Genomic DNA, 20862 nt, shown 5'->3' on the forward strand with positions numbered 1-20862 from the left:
GGAACGTGGGCACAGAGAAGGGACCCACTTGGCCGAAGCACCACAACTGTAACACCTCCTTCCCTCCTCCCGAGTCAGCAAGGAGGTGCCGGACCTGAAACTGTTCAAAGCTGAAGGCGGGTGGGTGGGGAAGGGGAACACTCACACGAGAACAGGCTTGATGGCGTTTTTGATGTTGCCAAAGGCAGCCCGGCCCAGCAGTTCCCGAAGGCACCTCTCAGCCAGCTCTGCAGGGTTCTCCTTCTCCTTCTCTGGTGCTTGGAGGGGGGAGGGGGACCGGCTGTGGAAACACACAGCCCACGGGTGAGGGATGGAATGAACAGCTGGGCGTCGCTTTGTGCAGGCCTTCTGTGCTTCCCTCACGCAAATGGTCCCAGTAGGACAAGCAGGAATTTGACGTGGGCTGCACTAGGTCACAGGGGAGGTGTTGAGGCTGTCGGAAGTTAAATGGGGGTAAGGAAGCCCACAGTGGAGGAAGATTGTGGGAGGAGGGATAAAGTTCTTTTTCTGGACATCCTAGGGACAGGCCTGATGTGCCTCTGTGGGAAGGATAGATGCCCTGAGCACCATGGGCCTGGGGAGGCGCAGACCACGAGTGTCTCCATGCCCCCAAGGCTTTGGAAGGAACGACAGATGAGATAAGAGAGAGGGAGGCCGACAGAGTTGGAGAAAGCAGAAGAAAAGGGGAGAGAGGAAGGAGGGGAAAAAGCGGGAAAGGCACGGGTGTTGGCTTAGTTAGGTGCGACTCAGTGGTACCCACCCACCTCCACCTGACACCACCAGGGAGCTTGTCAGTGAAATGCTATTCCAGGAACAACCACCAGAGGGCACACTAAATTTCCCAACCGGCTCTAGCAGCGCAGGCTCAACTGACAGAAAGTGGGGAACCCACGATATCTTCAATCGGCGTCATGCCCAGCCGACGTGGACAGCACCGTGAAACTCTCCCTCCATCCCACTTCACAGAGGGGAAGAGTGAGGGGCAGAGACAGGATGAATCCATGTCTGGGGCTTCCCAGATTAAGACCCAGTATCTGTAACTCGTGTCAAGTGGCTGCTGGCTGGTCAAGTGGGCATTTCTAAGGGACTAGAACACCACTAGGAAGTGAGAGAGAAGAAAGGTCCTCCTCGGCAACTGGAACCATGAAAGGCATTTAAAAACCTCCTTGGCCTGCTGCTTCTAGAAAGACCAAGGGAACCCGACTCTTGGTTCTTTGTGTTCAGCACACACTTACCCCAGGGAGCCCAGCACCATTACTGTTTCTCCTTCAGGAATGCAGACCTTAAGGGGTACAGCAGGCTGGTAGAAGGCCAGAGCCAAGGCTCCTAGGGAAGCAGCTTTGGACTCACTGCAGAACAAGCCACAAAAGCCAAGAGCCCTGACTTTGGGGCTGGGTTTTACCAACCAACCCAGCCGTGTGGTTGCCAAGTGCCCTGGGAGGGCTGCAGGGCCGCGTGCAAGCTCCCCCCTCTCCTGCTCACCTCTCTGCCTCCTCCACGTGTTGCAGATTGAAAAGCAGGGATGGGACGATCTTGTCCATGTGCTGTGGGTCCCAGATATTAGCCTGCAGTTCATCATTCACGGTCTTCCTCACCACCCCTTGTAGACCTTTGATACCTGACATTCGGATTCTGTAAGGAAAAGGGAGACATGGGGCCATGAAGTCTCCAAGCCCTGACAAGTCCAGCTTCTGTGACAAGGAGAGGAGTACAGCGAGGGGATTAGGGATGCACTCGTCCCTCAAAAGGCAGAACAGAGCCCACCTTCTACTCTTCATGCGACTTGGCCTCCTGGCTGGCCGCCTTCTTGTGCTGGTGGATGTGAGCACGAAGGCCACGTCTTCTGGCTTGTCTTGGAGATTCCCAGACAGCCCTTGCCCCGTACCACCCGGGCTTCATCCCTAGGGTGCCCAGTTTCTCCAGGCTCTTTAATACCCAGCTGGGTTTTCTCTAGCTTGAGCCCAAGATATAAGAGCTCAAAGTGCTGCCAAGAACAGATGAGGCAGAAACCAGGGCTGTGAGCAACTTACAGGGGGAGGGGATCTGGAGGGGGAGGGGATCTGGAGGGGGAGGCACAGAGCTGTCAGGCTCTCAGGCACAAAGAGGTCTTGGCTGGGACTAAGCTGGCTGAGAAAGCAGAGGGGAAATGAGTAAGAGCACAGAGGAGACCCCTTTTGCACATCCCCAGTTCCCACTCTGCTGACTCAGGGATCAGCACAGCCCTGCAGGAGGTGGCCCTCTTTACCGGCCATTTATTTCAACCTGAAGTTCCTTTTTTTAACCAAACCTTTTTTTTTTTTCCTGATTATAACATAATACATGCTAATTATAGAAAAGTGTAACGATGATTTCCCCTGCCATCGCCGCTCAAAGATAATTATCATTGGCATTTTGGTGTCTTTCCTTTCTTCTGTGTATAAACGTAGAACAGGATCAAGAACCTGCTGCATATGTAGTTTGCATTGGCGTTTTTCACCTATAGCATTCTATCACAAGCATTTCCCTGCATCATTCATTCGCAGACACGTTGAATGGTTATGTGCTACACTGTTAAAAGAACTTTCTGAACTAGTCGCCTATTGGTCATTTAAGTTGTTTCTAAATCTGCTTCTGTAATAATGCTGCAATGGACATCGCTGTACAAAGTACTTGACTACCTTCCAAATCATTGCCATGAGGAGAATGACTGAATCGAAAGGGAAGGAATGAAGGGCTCCCAGTTTTGGCAGATTCCTCTCCCCACGCCCAGTGCACAAGCTGCAGGAGAATACCGTCCTCACTGTGCCTGCCTCACACTAGGGATCTCATTCTAAACATCTGCTCTAATTTTGTGGCTCAGAAGAATCCTCATATCTTGTAGCGATTTCACTTCGTATCCTTTTGATGATTGTTGGAGTTGAGCAGTTTTTCTAAATATTTAGTTGCCATTTGTCATTTCAGCTTCAGTTTTTTTTTTTTTTTTTTTTTTTTTTTTTTTTTTTTTTTTTTTTTTTTTTTTTTTTACTTTTTTTTCAGCTTCAGTTTTAAGTGCTGTTACCACGGCGCTACCCTGAGCTTTACGCGGAGACCATAACCGGGTGGTGAGAGATGCCTAATGCACCATCATCCCCTGGCCCTGGCCCAGGGCTGCTGGCAATGGACAAGGATTCCCTGGGCAAACACTTAGCTACCCTAATCCTGAACCAAGTCAGCACCCTGAGCTGACCTGAGGACGAAGTAACTGTAATACAATTCTGCTAACTGTTCCTGGCTCCAGGTTAAAGGCGCTCCCTAGTGCACTACAGAAATAAACCCCAGACGTGCTGGACTCATGTCTCACCCAAGAGAGCCTGGCTGGCAGGAGACCAGGCCCAGGGGATGGAAACTTTTCTGCCCAGGGCTTCCTTATGTGTGACTGAATTAATTTTTCTTCACTCTTTCAATCTCCCCAGAATCCCTTCCACATAGGTACACATTTCATTCCATGATGCCCAGAGCTGGCTGATCAGGCCTGGGGGAGAAGCATCCTCTTACTGTTCCTTATAATGGGCTCGGTGGAGGCCTGCCCACGTGCAAGGGGCTGGGAAGTCTCTGAACCCAAGGGGACTACACACACACACACACACACACACACACACAAACACACACCTATTCATGAGACCCAAGGGTAGTTCTTGGAAAGGAGCTCTGGGCTCTGCAAAGGCTGCGAAGGACCAGGGGAGAGCTCAGGGAGAAGGGGAGGGGTGCAGGGAGGTTATGGATGGGAGACAAGACAAAGGGAGAAACTCCTCTCACCCCGGCAGCCTTGCTTCCATGGGTGGCAGGTGCCAGGCTGTGGGTGCTGATGGCACCGCCCGGTGGCCAGAAGCAAACCTCAGCACCCTTCTCCTGACCTTTAGTCGCTCCCCACACCATCAGGACACGGTGCGACCGTGTCTGCTTCTGTGCCTCGTCCCCTGCTGTGGAGTGTGTGTGTGCGGTTGTACGTGTATGAGTGTGTGGTTTGTGTGAGATTGTGGTTATGTATGTGTGTCATACAGTCAGTGTATGTGACTGTGTGTGTGTGTGCAGTTCCGCAGGCCACTGTATGTGTGTGCACATGTGGTTGTGTATGCAGTTGTGTGCTTATGTGTGTGAGTGTGTGTAGAACGGCATGACGAGTGTCCCCTCCCCTCCTGGAGCTTGGCTCTACCTGCGGTCCGCACCTGTTACAGCCACACCTGGTCACAGTCCCCCCCTTCCCCATCACCTGCTTCTGGACACACCCCACCTGCTCCAGCCCCTTCTGCCTCTTCACAGCCGTTCTGGAGCGAGGTAGCTGCTGAGGGAACCAGCGCTGGGGAGACGGGGGCTCCTTCCTCCCGTGACCCCCCTGGCCCCACAGAGGCACTGCAGCAGCACAGCCCCAGGGAGCCCCTGGCTGGTCCAAGACAGGCGAGACTGGGGAGCAGGGACACTGCCATCAGTCACACAGGGTCCTGCCCCGGAGCCGTTTCACAGCTTGGAAGCTTTGGGAACAGGCAGCCTGGGGGATGGAGGGGTTCACGTCCTGTTTCTCCGACCCAGACCAGCAGCCGTGGTGAGGAAGCTGTAGTTTAGGGGCACACAGGGCTCCCGGACCGTGCCATTGCGTATCACGTGCACTCGGGCCCACTGCGGTGCTGACGTGATGCAGGAAGAAGCCAGGGGCTGAGCTCTGGAACAAAGCCATGGAGACCCAGTCTCCCGTGGGCATGTCGGCCACCCAGCCTCAGCCCCCAGTCCCTTCCTTCTCCGACTCCTGCAGCTTTGCCTGGTAAGGACAGCTCAGCCCTTTTCCCTCCTTCCTCCTCCTTTTCCTGTGTTTCATTTTGCCTCCCCAGGTTGATAAGCACTCTTTGTAGGCAGTGGTTTACTTCTCATCCTTTATCTATCGGTATCAGCATATATTTGTGTGAATTTCTTTGTGATTTCATTGAGGGGGTTAATTTCTATGTCAATGAGTGTACTTCTGTAAGTTTTTTTGTGAGTTTGAGTATGTGTGTGTAAAAGTGTGTTCTGTAATTCAAGATGTTTATCTGAAAAGCATCCTTTCCTTCATTCACTTACTCAACAAGTATGTCGTGAGTGCCTGCTGCTCTCCAGGCACTGTCTTAGCACTTGGGATGCGTCAGAGAACAAAACAATGACTCCTGTCCTCACAGAGCTTACATTCTAGTGGGGAGAGACAGACAATGAATGAGAAACATATGTAAATTATGGAACATGTTTGAAGGGGATGAGTGCTATGGGGAAATAAAAACAGAGCAGGGTGAGGGAGAAGGGGAGGGTCAGGGGAAGGCGTTGTTGACAAGGGGACACTTGAGCAAAGCCTTGAAGGAGGTGAAGGAGTGAGCTGTACAGCTCCACAGAGGAAGCATCCCAGGCACAGGAACAGACTGTGCAAAGGCACTGTGGCAGGTGTGTTTCCAAGGCAGCACGGAGGCCTGTGTGGCCGAAGGGGAATGAGGAGGGGAGAGTGGAGGAGATAAACTCAGGAGGGTGGCAGGGATCAGCCAGTGTGAGGACTTCAGCTTTTTATATGTGGGTGTATATTTTGATGGAGAGTGGTGAGTGGGAGTGTTTCTAGGGTGTATAAAGGCATGTACTTCTGAACAAAAGAGAGCACAGGTGTGTACATGTGTGTGTTGCTGGCTCTCAAATTGGGCTCAGAGGACCGTCACCTTAGGTCCCACCCTGTTTTCTGTCCCCAGAGGCTGTTCCTTTAGAAAGCATGTGCTGGGAGCCTAGCTCTGCCCACGCATCCATCTAAGTCCCGCCAGGTGCCCCTTCCCCACCAGCAACATCAGAGCCTCGGTAAACGCCAGTGAAATCAGACACGCAGTCTGGGCTGGGAGCTCTGCAGGACCATCAATGCCTCTGCCATTAGAGGCACAGCCTCCTCAACTTCCCTTATACTCACTTAGTCTTGATCTCCAAGTCTTCATGGCCAGAGTGGCACATTTCACTGAAGCGAGACACGAAGAAATCGTAGCTCCGATGGTAGGATGGGGTGTCCTCCTCTATGTTGGCAAACTTCACAAACTGTGTGGGGGGAGAGGGGAAATGCATCGTGAGGTGACCCGCCATGCTCCTCGCCTTTGGCCTCGGGGACCTGGCATCCCCCAGGCCCTTTGCCATAGTAAAGCCACAAGAAAACACATCTTAGGAACCATGCATCTCAGGATCTGGCTATAGTCCACCTCCCAGAGCACACTCGGGAAATCTGAGTTTCTGAGTTCTCCTTTCCTTTCTACACAACAAAAGCAGAACCCCTGGCCCTTCTCAGCCCTCCCCTGCTGGGTGAGCAGAGGATGGAAGAGAAGAGAAAGAGAAGGGGCTCAGTCACTTAAGTTCCTCCTCCCATTTACATCCAGAGCTGCCCCAAACATACAGGCTGAAAGGCTGTGAGGAATAACGCTGGAAACTGAGCAAAAGCCAAGGCCAAAGCACAGAGCACCACCCTAGAATGCATTCTGGGAAACCAGGACAGCGCTGAAATTTGATTTAAAACCGTAATTACGCTTTATTGTTAAAATTTTGAGTACACTTTTAACGTTTGCAATTTCGGTTCATTAAGCCTTGCTCAGCATTCTCAGCCGCTAGATTCCTTCTGTCATCACCAGGCTGCACATTTGCAGCTCTAAATAGGGACTTGATTTCAAATGAGTCTCTCAGAGAAGCAAGAATCACAGACTGAGTGGAGTTAAATTACTAAAAGTTAAATATAATTTTTATAGGTTATTTTGTTTAATGTTATGAATTTAATACCACAAACAACTCTAAACGGACTAAACTTGGACTACATTCTCCACTATTCTGCCTTGTATTATTATATAATTTTTACAAACCTTCGTTGGTTCAAAGAGGACATACTGTTATTCCTAAAATCATCTCATCAGCGCACTCAGAATATTGAGTATCAAGTGTCAACCTGTTTCCCCATCTAACTACTTAAAAGTTGTAAATAACTTTTTTGGGGGTGAAAATTAGCAACTTCCACAAGCATCCTTACTATTACAGTGTTTGGTTCTTGCAATAATAAATATGCATTCATTTTCTGCTGAATCATAAAACCTCAACATGCAAAGCAGATAAGGAAATCTTCCCTTCTAAGTGACATCTAAAATGTACACATATATGTGGAAGTATTCTGATATTAGCAATAAACCCAAATGACATTGCTTGCCTCATTGACAGGGTTATGCAGAAGAGGCATAGTGGTAATCCATGTGATCACAAGATCATTGATTAGACCCAAGTTCAGGAGTTCCAGAAACAACGATAGAGCTGGCCTTTGGCTACGTGATCTTCCTAAGCCCCACGGGCTAGCACACAGACTTAGGCTGACACCGAGGCTGAAATTAAATTTGGGTGCACTGCTGCTCTTAACCACCAACAGGATGTTCCCAGGCTGCACTCCCCACGGCCAAAGCCTGGCTTGGTCCATCCACTGAGAGGGCTCATGCAGCTATGCGCTTCTAACCGCAGATCTACCTCTAACTGGTGGGGTGACCTTTGAGTGGGACATTTGACTTCTCTTCTGTCTTGGTTTTCCCATGTGTGAAATAAGCAGCCCAGTCTTCATTCACGACATTTCTTTATTTTTTTTATCGATGCTATATCTACTTCAAATATGACGAGGCAGCTTAAGATAAGACTACGTGTATGCGAGAGTGCATGCATTTCAGAATAATCAAAACAAGACTGAAAAAGAAAGGAGGCCAGTAATAAAGGAGAAACAGTCAAACAAAGACTTTGTCCCCAATATATAGTGACTGTGTAAACCCAAATGTATGTCAGGAGAATGAATAATCAGACTTCATGGTCACTGGTGTAGGAGTTTATGGGCTAATAGCAGTGATGTTTAGAACATATATGTATCAGGTACTACCCTAAGCATTTGACATACATCAGCTCTTTTGTTTCTTAAAATGACTCTAAGTTAGAGAGATATTATTATTCTCATTTTACAGAGAGACTGAGACCCACAAATGTTACATAATTGCCCAGGGTCCTGCAGGAGAAACCCAGGTCTCAACCACGAGCCTCTCCAACAGAGCTCTGCCCAGAAAACCTCCAGCTCTGTTCCTGCTCCTGGCTTCCTCTAGCGCCTCAGGCCAAATGACCCAGGAGAGGTGCTCTGGGGAGGCGAGGGTGGTGGATATTGTCAGGGAGCACAAACACAGAATGAAGAAGCCGCCAGAGGGGACCTTAGTCTGGCATTTGTAAGAGGGCTGCAGAAGTGAGGCCACTGGTTTCCAAACACTGTGGTACAACAGAGTCGAGGGGTCTCCGTGACCATGCAGATATCTGCCACAAGCCCCAGACGTGCTGAGTCAGCACTGGAGGAGATTCACCTGTTAGATGGTCTGAGGCTCACGCTTGAGAAACGCAGCAGGATCCCTGACAGGCAACCTGGTGGCCTCCCTTCCTTCTGGCCCCGCTCCCCACGCTGATACTTCATGGAACGATTCCTGGTCTCTGCGGACGTGACATCAAGACTCTTCACTTTTTTTTTTTTTTTGGCTGTGCCACGTGGCTTGCAGGATCCTACTTCCCTGAGCAGGGATCGAACCCCCATCCTCGGCAGTGAAAGCATGGAGTCCTAACCACTGGCCTGCCAGGGAATTCCCAAGCCTCTTCACTTTCAACCTTGACTGTCCCCTTCCTCCAGGGCCGTGGAACCTCGAGGACTGGTGGCGCGTCAGGTGGCATGGCCGGAGCCCTGTTCACGCCCAGTCTGCTCTGACTGTTTTCCGCACCGTACAGGCTGCTGAAGATTTCGACTACGACGCCCTGGCTGCAAGGTTAAAGTGGAGATTACAATCAATTTCTTTTAATTAATTAATTTTATTTATTTATATTGGCTGCATTGGGTCTTCGTTGCTGCGTGCAGGCTTTCTCTAGCTGCGGTGAGCGGGGGCTACTCTTAGTTGTAGTACGTGGGCTTCTCATTGCAGTGGCTCCTCTTGTTGCGGAGCACGGGCTCTAGGTGCGGGGGCTTCAGTAGTTGCGGCACACAGGCTCAGTAGTTGTGGCTCGCGGGCTCTCGAGTGCAGGCTCAGTAGTTGTGGCATGTGGGCTTCAGTAGTTGTGGCATGCAGGGCTTAGTTGCTCCGCAGCATGTGGGTTTTCCTGGACCAGGGCTCAAACCCATGAACGAGTGCACCACCAGGGAAGCCCCAATTTTTTAAAAATGGAACATTCTGTGATAGCCACAGAGGTAACGCAGGGTAGAAAACAAAGGCTTTCTCTAGCTGCGGTGAGCGGGGGCTACTCTTAGTTGTAGTACGTGGGCTTCTCATTGCAGTGGCTCCTCTTGTTGCGGAGCACGGGCTCTAGGTGCGGGGGCTTCAGTAGTTGCGGCACACAGGCTCAGTAGTTGTGGCTCGCGGGCTCTCGAGTGCAGGCTCAGTAGTTGTGGCATGTGGGCTTCAGTAGTTGTGGCATGCAGGGCTTAGTTGCTCCGCAGCATGTGGGTTTTCCTGGACCAGGGCTCAAACCCATGAACGAGTGCACCACCAGGGAAGCCCCAATTTTTTAAAAATGGAACATTCTGTGATAGCCACAGAGGTAACGCAGGGTAGAAAACACGCATGGGGATTCCTTTCCTAGAACTACAGAGGCTTTTTTCTAGGCCGGCCCAGCAGTCACTCCTGAATCTCCCCTAGCTGGGCCAGCCACAGCTGCTAAGCTCACTGGAAAATTCCCTCACTCTTTTCTCTCGTGACTCTCTGCATCCCCAGATTTTTACTCTTCTAGAGTCTCCTTCCCTGGAAACTTAGTTTTGAGTCTCCTTCTCAATTTTCGATTTTAACATGATGGTGGTCTATTTAAGTGGACTATACTCGCCTACATCTGCCGGGCCCACAGTCAGACAGCCGTGTCCTCACTCTGCTTCTTGTCACCTGTGTGCCTGTGGACATCGTTTAACTTCTGAGCCACTGTTTCCTCATCTGAAAAGTGGGGGTGATGGGGCCTATGCCACGGGGTGTCACCAGGGTTAAACGAGGGATGTATGCAGAGCCTGCCCGGAGGAATGCTCAGGGCTCTGCGCTGCAGTGAGCATGGTGATAGGGGTCTTTAATGGTCTGCTCATCAACTCCGGTCCTCAGCTCTGGTGCAGTGTGACCCTTGTCCTTTCCAGCCAGACAATCACAGAGGAGGAGCCCAGATGGGCAGCGTGAACCATGCAGGTGGCCATGCAGGATGCCGGGGGCAGGTGTGAATATGGAAAGAAGGAAATGAGTTAACAGCCACCCTGGTGCCCTAGGGTGGGAGTTGAGGACGGTGGCAGAAGGCAGGGAAGTTGGAAGATGAGGGCCAAGCCCCCTGAAGCACCCTTCGGGAACCGAAGGTCAGTTAGTGCAATAGGATGGGACAGAGCCCAGCACCGAGAGACAAGGAGGTGGGACTCGATGGGAGCTCTGGGCAGCCGGCACAGCAAAACCGGGAAGATGTGGCCGAGCATTTGTTTTCATCTCTTTAACATGCATATATCACCTCCTAGGAATGTGAATGAAGTGGAGATAATTAAGAAAAGCTCCCTGAGTTCCTGGGATAACAGGAACTGAGTGAATTCAAGGCTTACTGTAAGTGAGGTTCCTAGTTCTAAGAGGCTTAAACTTTTTACGGTCCCAGGACTCAGCAACGCACAGTCGTGGAACGAGCGTCTGCGGGGCGATGTACAAATACATTCAAGACACTGCTTCGGGCTTCCCTGGTGGCGCAGTGGTTGAGAGTCTGCCTGCCAATGCAGGGGACACGGGTTCAAGCCCTGGTCTGGGAAGATCCCACGTGCCACGGAGCAGCTGGGCCCGACTTCACAGACAGCACTCCACTCTCCACGCGCCTGCCGCTCCACTTCATTAGAAAAACAATTTCGAATATGGTTATTGTGAAGCATGTTTGCTTTGTTTTGACTCACACTTTGTTCCGTTGGGAGCCTTCAAAATATTCCTTGAAGAAGCTATTTATAGACACGGGAGTTTGTGTCTGGAGGAGCCACACCAGGCCCCGTGCCCCATCTCTAATGCCACGTGTGGATGGCAGCACTCTGCGAAAGGAGTTAACGCCTATATTCTGAGAAATGACAACATTAAATATTTCTATGGCACTTGCCGCTCAGGCATCATGTTAGTTTCCCGGGGCTGCATGCCTCCAGTCTCTGCCTCTGTCTGCATATTGTTTCCTCCTTTGTGTCCAATCTCCCCCTGCTTCTCTCTTCTAAGACCCTTGTGATTGCATTTAGGGCCAACCCGGATAATCCAGGATAATCTCTCCATCCCAAGATCCTTAACTTGGTCACATCCGCAGAGACCCTGTTTCCGTATCAGGTGACATCCGCAGGTTCCAGGGATTGGCACGTGGACATCTTTTGGGGGACCATCTTCCAGCCTACTGAAACATCCATTACCTGACATAATTTTTGGCAAACCAGCGAGTATAATAGGAGCGATACTGCTCCCATTGTGAAGATGAGGAAACTGAAGCTCTAAGGGCGCCGCTGAATTATTTCAGGTCAACCCGCTTGTGACAAGTGGAGCTGGGGCTCAAATCTGGGAATTCTGATACTTTGATGCTCTCTGCCCTCCACCAGTGGTTTTTAAATTTTACTGTGTATCAGAATGACCTGGGGAGCTTGTTGACAATGTAGACTTTTGAGCCACCCCAGGCCTGTTGAACAAGACCCTCTGTGGGTAGGACCTAGGCATCTGCATGCGGAACAACCCCGCCCCACCAACTCCTACCCTGGAGATTCTGGGGCAGGGCATCTACAGACCCCACATCCTTTGTTCTTTTACTGGAAAGCTGGACCAGTAGCTGTGGAAATGATCCGAGGCAGGCTAGGAGGAAGAAAGCTTAAGCAGTATATTCTGGCCTCCTCCTGTCCTTGGTAACGGAGGCCAGTCAAGGCTGGAGAGATGGCCACCTCCTTTGAACTGGGGTGGCTTGGGGTTGAACCAAGGGGTCCATCTCTGAGGCCCAGGAGGCTGCAGCCTCCAGGCTCAGGCTGTCGACCAGCCAGGCCGTCGCCTCGCTCTCCGGGACTCTTGCTCTGTTACGAGATCTGGTGATGAGGCTGCACTCGATGCCATCCAGAGGGACGGAACCCCGTTTATTACACTACGGGTGGCACCAGGGCTAATAAGAGAGGCAACATTTGGTACCAGGATCTCTGAGCATCCTTGGGAACCCTTGGTTTGATAGCTTGTCAGGAGGAGCTTCCCTTCCCTGAGTCTGAAACTACGACAGCACAGACGACCTGCCCAGAGGACCTGGTCAGGGAACGTTGGCCTGCAGTAGCCCCATGGGGGCAGCTCCGAGGGAGCCCACCTCAAGCTGCTCCTGAGTCCTCCAGGGCTGACAGGAGGAGGCCAAAATGGAAACTTTGGTAATTGTGGTTCAGAGGATCAAATCCGGGGGACCTGGTCATGGGACCACACCCACTGTAGGAGTCCACTTGGGAAACATGCCCAAACCTGGCTGAGATGGGGTTGAGACTCTAGGGTTTAAAATAGAGCCTTCGGGGCTTCCCTGGTGGCGCAGTGGTTGAGAGTCCGCCTGCCAATGCAGGGGACACGGGTTCGTGCCCCGGTCCGGGAAGATCCCACATGCCGCGGAGCGGCTGGGCCCGTGAGCCATGGCCACTGGGCCTGCGCGTCCGGAGCCTGTGCTCCGCAACGGGAGAGGCCACGACAGTGAGAGGCCCGTGTACTGCAAAAAAAAAAAAATAAATAAAATAGAGCCTTCATCCCTCCTATTAGAGGCAGAACAGCGTTAGGATTATGAGAAGGGGTTTGGAGCCAGAATGCATTTCTGAATCCCACCTCCCACTTGGTAGGAGGCTGATAGGAGGCACGTTTCTGAAGCTCCCCATGCTTCGGTCACCCCATCTGTACAACGGGGCCAGCAAGAGCAGCTGCCTCATGGGCTTGGTATGACCAGCCCATCAGAGTAAACAGTTATCACCTCATTTTTCCCCCAGTGGATTTCTGGCTTGCTGTCAACACTCCATACGTTTTCACTGGGCCCATTTACCTGTGTGACTCACTGATGTTTTAAACACTTGATACAGCAGGAACTTCCTGGCTGCTTCACCCCTACCATTGTTAGGTCATACTTTACAAATGGCTTTTGTTAAAATGCTACTTGCCTAATGCACAAGATTGTGAAAGAATAAAGTTGGGGGTTTTTTTGTTTTATTTTTTTAAGATACTGCAATGATGAGGAAGGTCTCCATGGCAACAAACTGGAGACTGTGAAGATGTGACACTTCAAAGGCCAAGGGCACCACTAGGGTCACCCTTCCAAGACCAAAGTTTCAGCTCTTCATATACAACAAAGGGTGCCAAGTTTGCTGGAGGAGATTACCAACCCTCTGGCACAAGCAGGAAGGAGACACGGTTGTGTGAAAACTGAGAGTTACTAAGGGGCTGGGTCAATAGAGAGAAAGCGAGCTCCAAATATTGACATTGCAAAACCAGCTCTCCCTGGGTCTGGAGAAGAAGCTGAGCTGGTTGGCCTCACTTCAGCACTAGCCAAGTCTCTCGAAGCAGAAGTCAGCCTTTCTCTCTTCTGTAGATGGGCATTCTGAACCCAACTCCCTGCCATCAACAATAGAACCACAGTGTAAAATACTGGGCAGAGGGATTCCCTGGTGGTCCAGTGGTTAAGACTCCACACCGCCACTGCAGGGGCCGCGGGTTCGATACTTGGTCGGGGAACTAAGATCCCATGTGCCGCTCAGCACGGCCAAAAAATAAAATACTGGGCATAGAGAGAACCCCAACTCTTTCATGGTAGGACTGCAGGCCTTTTCGTTGTGTTAACCTACATAAGGAAAAATGGGAATGGTTGTTCTGTTGCACTAAGATGAACCCTAGCTGGAAAAGACCTTGTAAACCACATGGTTTTGACTTTAACACCCCCTACCCCGTTCTCCCAACTGCTCTTGTTTACAGCAACTCCCGGGAGCAGTCTTCACTAAAGCCAGAGGAACAGTCCTACTGTGACATGATCGTGCCCTGCAAATCGCCTGCCAACCTGGGCATAGTGATTCCCTAGACCTAGGACATCCTCCCCTGTCTACCCATATTACATCTTTCCTCCTTCAAGATTCTTTGCAAAACTGACTGTGGTTTTAAAAACTCCTGGGAAAGCCCAGTCTCACTGCCCGAGAAGGTGATCACTCTGGTCCCAAGTAGTCCCACGTGCTAGCCAGCCTCCAAGGCCTGCACTTGGGAAGCACGGACCTAGGGAAGCACTGGCTGCCTCTGCTCTAAGATCCCCATCATTTGCTGGCACTGACCCCCGTGACCTGAGCTCTTCCACTGGCGTCACAGTTCTGCCCTGACCTCCCTTCATGGAACCCACTTCTAGGCTGCTGGTCTCCAGCAGTGCTGATTTCTGTCGTGGTGTGGAAGATGAGAGAATTTCTAGTCTATAGATGACAAGTTGTAACGACAAGCGTTGATAAAATTGTCCAGAGGGAGCATATAGAGTGAGAAGAGGACAGAGCAGCAACCTTGGAGACCACAGACATTTCATGGGGACATGCAGAAAAAGAATCAATGAAGGAAACTCTATTAGTTTCCTATTGCTGCCATAATAAATCACCACGATTTAGTGGCCTAAAACAACACAAATGTATTACCTTGCAGTTCTGGAGATCAGAAGTCTAAAATGGGTCTGCAGGGTTGCATTCCTTCTGGACGCTTCCAGAGAAGCATCTGTTTCCTTGGCCTTTCTAGCTTCCAGAAGCCACCTACATCCTTTGGCTCCTGGCCCCCTTCCTCCATCTTCATAGCCATCAGAGGAGCATCTTCAAATCTCTTCCTCTCTGTCTCATCTTCTGTCTGACTCTGATCCTCCTGCTTCCCTCTTATAAAGGTCTTTGTGAGTACATGGGGTCCACCTGCATAACCCAGGATAATCTCCTTATCTCAAGATCCTTAACTTAATCATATCTTCAAAGTCCCTTTTGTCATGTAAGGTAACATTCACAGGTTACAGGCATTAGGATGTGGACATACTTGGGGGACCATTATTCAGCCCACCATAGAAACGCAGAAGGGTGGGCCAGGTGGGAAGAGCTGGGATGACAGGGCCAGGAGGTCAAGGGAGTATGAAGAAGGTGCAATGAACGGGGAGAAATGCCACCAGAGATAGAAACATCAGCTGAAAAATGAGTGAGGAATGGGTTATTTGCGTGGTTTCCACAGATTTCTAACTGCAAAGACAAAAAAGTACTTTTATAATGGAGAGAGGCAGCTGTCACTACCCTAACCTGGGATGGCACTTAGCATCCATAAAAGTGGGGCACCAGACACTTGTGGTCCTTTTGGGATGCTCAGTGCAGGACCCAGCACTCCCCGTGAAGTGTTATGCCTCAAAGTATTTAACCGCATCCAGTCAAACCTTCAAGTCTAATTCTAGTCTGCAGGAAGTATAAGAGACAGGAGAGCAAAACGAAGGACACCACAAGGAAATAATCAGACAAACCCAGACTGTGGGGCATTCTGCAAAGTGGTGACCTGGTCAATATCATGAAAGACAAAGAGGGGCAGGAGAGGGGTTGGGACTGGTTAAGAGACATAAGGGACACAGAAAACAAAGTAAACACATGATCTTTACTGAATCCTGATGGGAAAGACAGCAATACAAGACAGTGTGAGGACTATTAGGGAAATTTTTATTTGGACCAATTTTTGTGTGTGTGTGTGTGTGTGTGTGTGTGTGGTACGCGGGCCTCTCACTGCTGTGGCCTCTCCCGTCGCGGAGCACAGGCTCCGGACGCACAGGCTCAGCGGCCATGGCTCACGGGCCCAACCGCTCCGCGGCATGTGGGATCCTCCCAGACCGGGGCACGAACCCGCGTCCCACGCCTCAGCAGGCGGACTCCCAACCACTGCGCCACCAGGGAAGCCCGAAAGAGCAATTTTTAAAAACTCAGGTAAAGTTCACAAAACATAAAATGAACCCTTTTACAGTGCACAGTTCAGTGGCATTCAACACATTCACAATGTTTTGCAACTAAAGCAAACCCCCAAAGGAAACCCACCTCTTGGTCATTAATCGGTCACTTTCCGTTCCTCTCCCTCCCAGACCCTGGCAAACACTAACCTGCTTTCTGTCTTTATGGACTCACCTATTCTGGATATCTCAGCCAAACGGAAATATAACATGTGACCTTCTGGGTTGTTTCCACCTTTTGGCTACTGTGAGCAGTGCTGCTATGAACGTCGGTGTACAAGTATTTATTTGAGTATCCATTTTCCGTTCTTTTTGGTATATACCTAGAGAGAACTGCTGAGTCATATGGTAATTCTATATGTTTAACTTTCGGAGGAACCACTCAACCGTTTTCCGCAGTGTCTACATCATTTTACATCTCTGCTAGCAACGTACAAGGGTTCCAATTTCTACACATCCTCACCAACATGTCATTTTATAGGATTTTTAATAACATAGCCATCCTGGTGGGTGTGAAGAGGCATCTCACTGTGGGTTTTTTTTGACTTGCATTTCCTTAATGATTAGTGATGCTGAGCATCATTTCATGTGCTTATTGGCCATTTGTGTATCTTCTTCTTGAATGTCTATTCAAGTCCTTTGCCCACTTTAATTGGGTTTTCTTTTTGCTGTTGAGCTGTAAGAGTTTTTCATATATTCTGGTCACTGGACCCTTATCAGATATACAACTTGTAAATATTTTCCCCCATTTGGTGGTTGTCTTTTCACTTTCCTGACAGTGTCCTCTGATGCACAAAAGTTTTTAATTTTGAAGAAGTCAAATTATCTATCTTTTCTTTTGCTCCTTTTGTTTTTATTGTCGTATCTAAGAATCCATTGCCAAATTCAAGATCATAAAGATACACCCCTATATTTCTTCTAATCTATAGGTTTAGCTCTTACATTTAGGTCTTTAATCTACTTTGAGTTAATTTTTATATATGTTGTGAGGTAGGGATGAAAGTACAAACTTTAAATCCGTGATCCTTCATAATAATTTTATTATTTACACTAGGCTAATATATTAGACTGTTTATGTGAAGGACCTCGGTATTCTCATATTTAATATTTTCAGTTTATCCTCACAGAGTGACCTCAGAAAGTCAGGGCACATGGTCATTGCACTGTCCCTGAGACACACATTTGGACCTCTCAGGCAATAAGGCAGGTATGCAGAAGCCAATCCCTAAGCAGATAATTGAGCTTAGCTGGCTCTGGCTCCCCCTCATCCCCTGACTTTCCTGGTCTCTCACTGTCATCCCAAGTTCAGATATTCTCATTAAAGACCTGAAAGCAGCACTTAAATTAAAAAAATTATACTTTACTGCATATGATGTACAGGAATGGTATTAGCAAAACCAGACTTTTTGCTGACAAGTTTTACCGTAGCTTCAATCCTTGGGGTGGTCAAGTACAAGCTGGATAAAGATCCATTAAGGATGAAGAAAGAAAGAGAGAGGAGGTCCCAGGCTTAGAGAGCTGGAAAAGAGCATCTGGTTGAGGGACACCGCCAGCAAAGCCTGCCTCTGAAGCTGAACTCTGAATCTATTGCAATTATCTGACTCAACTTTCTTATAATCACCTCTCCTTACATAATCTCCATTGTCTGCAGTACGGTAATCATTAGTCAACTGCTTTCTTGCTAATACTGTGATTCACTGTGATGGGGAATCTAGGAATTGGCAGGATTCTGAATTTTCAAGCCTGTAGCTAACAAAATGCCTACCCTGGGCCAGGATGTGCTGTAGGGAATGCTAGCGCCGACAGCTACATGCTTCTACGTCTCCCGCGCCGACCCCTGGGGAGACACCCTCTGGGTGCATTGATGACTGGTTTAGTTTCCATGTACATGTTCTCTTCTAGACTATAGTTATCTTAAACAGGGCAAGTGAAACAGTAACTGAAGCTGTTGCCAGGGCAACATGACAAAAGAATTTACCCTCAGCTACTGTATATGTAATTTGTCAAAGGCAGCTGGCTCACAGAGAGAGGAAAGAGGGGAATAGGCTGTTAGTTTTGGTCTTTGAAAGAAGAGTTGAAAGACTATCTTCTGGTTAAATCAACTGAAGTAGAACAGAAAAGCAGCTGTGACCTGTGTAATAAACACTCAGAAAAGTCAGGTTGGGAAGGCTCAGAAGACAAACCTTAAACTTATTTTTTTTTTCCTGGTGATATCTGTAAAATAGTTGCATGTCAGGGCTTTTAATACCAAGCTGCTTGAAGACCTGGAGCTGAAAGTATTCCCTGAAGGGGAAGGAATAGAGAGACAGCAAGAAATGGAAGAGAACAAGCGGGATATTCAAGTATGTTAGATACATGCAAAGCTGAGAGTTCTTGACACATCTGATAGCTCTTCTCTCCCAAAACTATAAGCCCTCATGATAGCAGGCACTTGTACTGAGACCAGTTACATTACAAAGCTTGGACTGAGTTCAGTCCACTCAGGGTATCAATGAGAAGCCAGGCTCATGAAAGATAACCCGCTCGAGGTTACCCAGCTAGGAAAGGGCAGAACTAAGCCAGAAGCCCTGTTTCCTGCTTCCCTGTGATCTTCCCACTTATCTGATCCCTCTGTCCTGTGAACATCCGTTTACTCTGTCTTCGAAAGAAGCACAACCTGGACAGCTTTCAGAGTATGCCCCATGGAGTCAGGGGCCAGGCTCTGAGGGCACTGGGCACCCCCTGCTCTCAAAGAAATACCTCCCTTTCTATTTTTACATCTACTGGGGCCTCACCTAAACTTATTTAAGGGAAAAATCAGAAACCAAATAGGAATGGATCATAACAATGCTGACCCAGAGGTTCTACACCCCCTCCCCACCATTCCCACTTGCAAAGCCCCTTGGGCCTCCTTACCGAGTTGGTGCCAAGGATCTGCAGGTTGGGCTTCTCAGACTCAAGCAGCTTGGCCACCATCTTGAGGAAACTCTCCACGAAGAGGTTGATGCTCTGGCAGTGACAGGCCATGAGCAGCTGGTCCAGCGCCTCCATAGCGATGCACACGTACCTGGGGAAAGCAGCATCATTGCCATCACTCAGCCTCGTGCCTGTTCCGCCCCCACTGCGTGGCTGGGGCAATCTAGATGGCAGTGCAGTGACCACCTGGGCAGCATCCAGCTAATGCAGCTCTCCCCCGGGTTGCTGACGACTGGACAGTTGTTCCAACAAGTGCTCACTCCAGCCCAGCCCTGAGAAGCAGAATGAGGCAGAGCTGGAAGGGAGCCTAGAAATGAATTCATCCAGCCCCTTATTTTACACATGAAGAACTTGAGGACAGACAAGGTACACCATTTCATGAGGAAATACAAGCAGAAAGAACTGATGCCCAGAAGAGCAGCTTCTGAACTCAAACCCAGTGAGGTCAGAGAATTACTCATCAAAGTCAAGACGGGTTTGTTGACACTGTCCTTGTCAGTGCAGGGGTGTAAGGATGAAGAAGTCCTTTAACTTAAAGAGCCTAGAGTGGGAGGGATAAGATAAATACACAGATATCTCCTCTAAAGGGAAAATAAGAAATGTTACCAAAAAAATGACATCCCACGAGGGTTCCAAAGAAGGAAAGAGGCTCTAGTGGGGAGGAAGCAAAGAACTTAAAGAAGAAAGTTTATGAAGAATCTGAAATGGGCCTGAGGACCAGCCAACTGCAAATGTTAAGGAACATAAAATTGCAATTTTTGTAGTTGAAGACCTCAGAAGTTCTATAATGAAGTACTAATCAAACAATGCGGTTGACAGTGGTACTATGTTTGGATGACACTCAGCTTGCCCAGGGAGCATTTTTACCTCATGGAGAATAAGACAGACACAGAATGAAAATTCTTTTCTCCTTATGCAGCAGGTGCTCTGTGTCAATTCTAAGTCTCTAACCACTTAATTATTCTAAAGACTAAAACCCAAGTGAATACTTTCACAAACTAGGAATGCACGACATCCATTGGTGAAGAGCTGCCCATCCCATTTTCTGACAACCAAATGAACACCTCTTTATATTTCAAGCAAACCCTAATAACCTCTATCCTTTATTCACAATTCTACTTTTAGAAGCAGCAAAAAAGAGAGTTGAACCTTCTCCTACCTGCCAGCCCTTCAACCACATGGAAACAACAATCTCATTTACCATGTTTCTCTCTTCTCCATGCTAAAAATACCCAATCCTGGGAATTCCCTGGTGATCCAGTGGTTAGGACTCTGCACTTTCACTGCTGATGGCCCGGGATCAATCCCTGGTTGGGGAACTAAGACTCCCACAAGCCTTGCAGCGCGGCCAGAAAAATAAAATAAAATAAACAATTGAAATGCCCAGTCCTTTCCAGACTAGCCTTTGCAGGACAAACCCCAATTACTGTCTTCTTCAATGCCTCTCTTAAATCCCAAGAAAAAGGTCACAACTCAAATTCCTACTGAGAATCAGGAATACACATCGAAGCTCAAACCCAACGTTTGTTCCACGATAGTGACATAATGAGCATTTGGTCAGGTAAGGCACATCATGAAAGATACATCCCCTACATACCAAGCATTTGCATTCTAAAGAAAGCAAGGCAGGGCTTCCCTGGTGGCGCGGTGGTTGAGAGTCCGCCTGCCCATGCAGGGGACGCGGGTTTGTGCCCCGGTCCGGGAAGATCCCACATGCCGCTGAGCGGCTGGGCCCGTGAGCCGTGGCCGCTGAGCCTGCGCTCCGCCACGGGAGAGGCCACAACAGTGAGAGGCCCGCGTACCGCAAAAAAAAAAAAAAAAAAAAAAAAGAAAGCAAGGCAGACATTCATAGAAAAAGGTTAGCTTTTAACTTCTAATAAGGGAGACTCTGCAAAACTATTCTGGTTAAAATCTTTACAGTTTTCATTAAGG

At 49.1% G+C, this 20862-nt stretch overlaps 1 protein-coding gene across 2 annotated transcripts in view; it reads right to left on the bottom strand.

The window, feature by feature from the left end:
• Positions 1-20862, bottom strand: part of EFR3B (EFR3 homolog B) — a 47161-nt gene that overhangs the window by 18247 nt on the left and 8052 nt on the right. For both annotated transcript variants that reach the window (XM_024764511.1, XM_024764512.1), the window contains exons 3-6: positions 18871-19021; positions 5921-6042; positions 1483-1632; positions 146-280 (exon numbers count right to left, since the gene is read on the bottom strand). In XM_024764511.1, the coding sequence (XP_024620279.1) occupies positions 146-280; positions 1483-1632; positions 5921-6042; positions 18871-19021 (558 nt within the window). The remainder of the gene's footprint in view (positions 1-145; positions 281-1482; positions 1633-5920; positions 6043-18870; positions 19022-20862) is intronic.

This window comes from Neophocaena asiaeorientalis, unplaced genomic scaffold (assembly GCF_003031525.2).
Source record: "Neophocaena asiaeorientalis asiaeorientalis breed wild unplaced genomic scaffold, Neophocaena_asiaeorientalis_V1.1 scaffold345, whole genome shotgun sequence".
Lineage (NCBI taxonomy): Eukaryota > Metazoa > Chordata > Mammalia > Artiodactyla > Phocoenidae > Neophocaena > Neophocaena asiaeorientalis.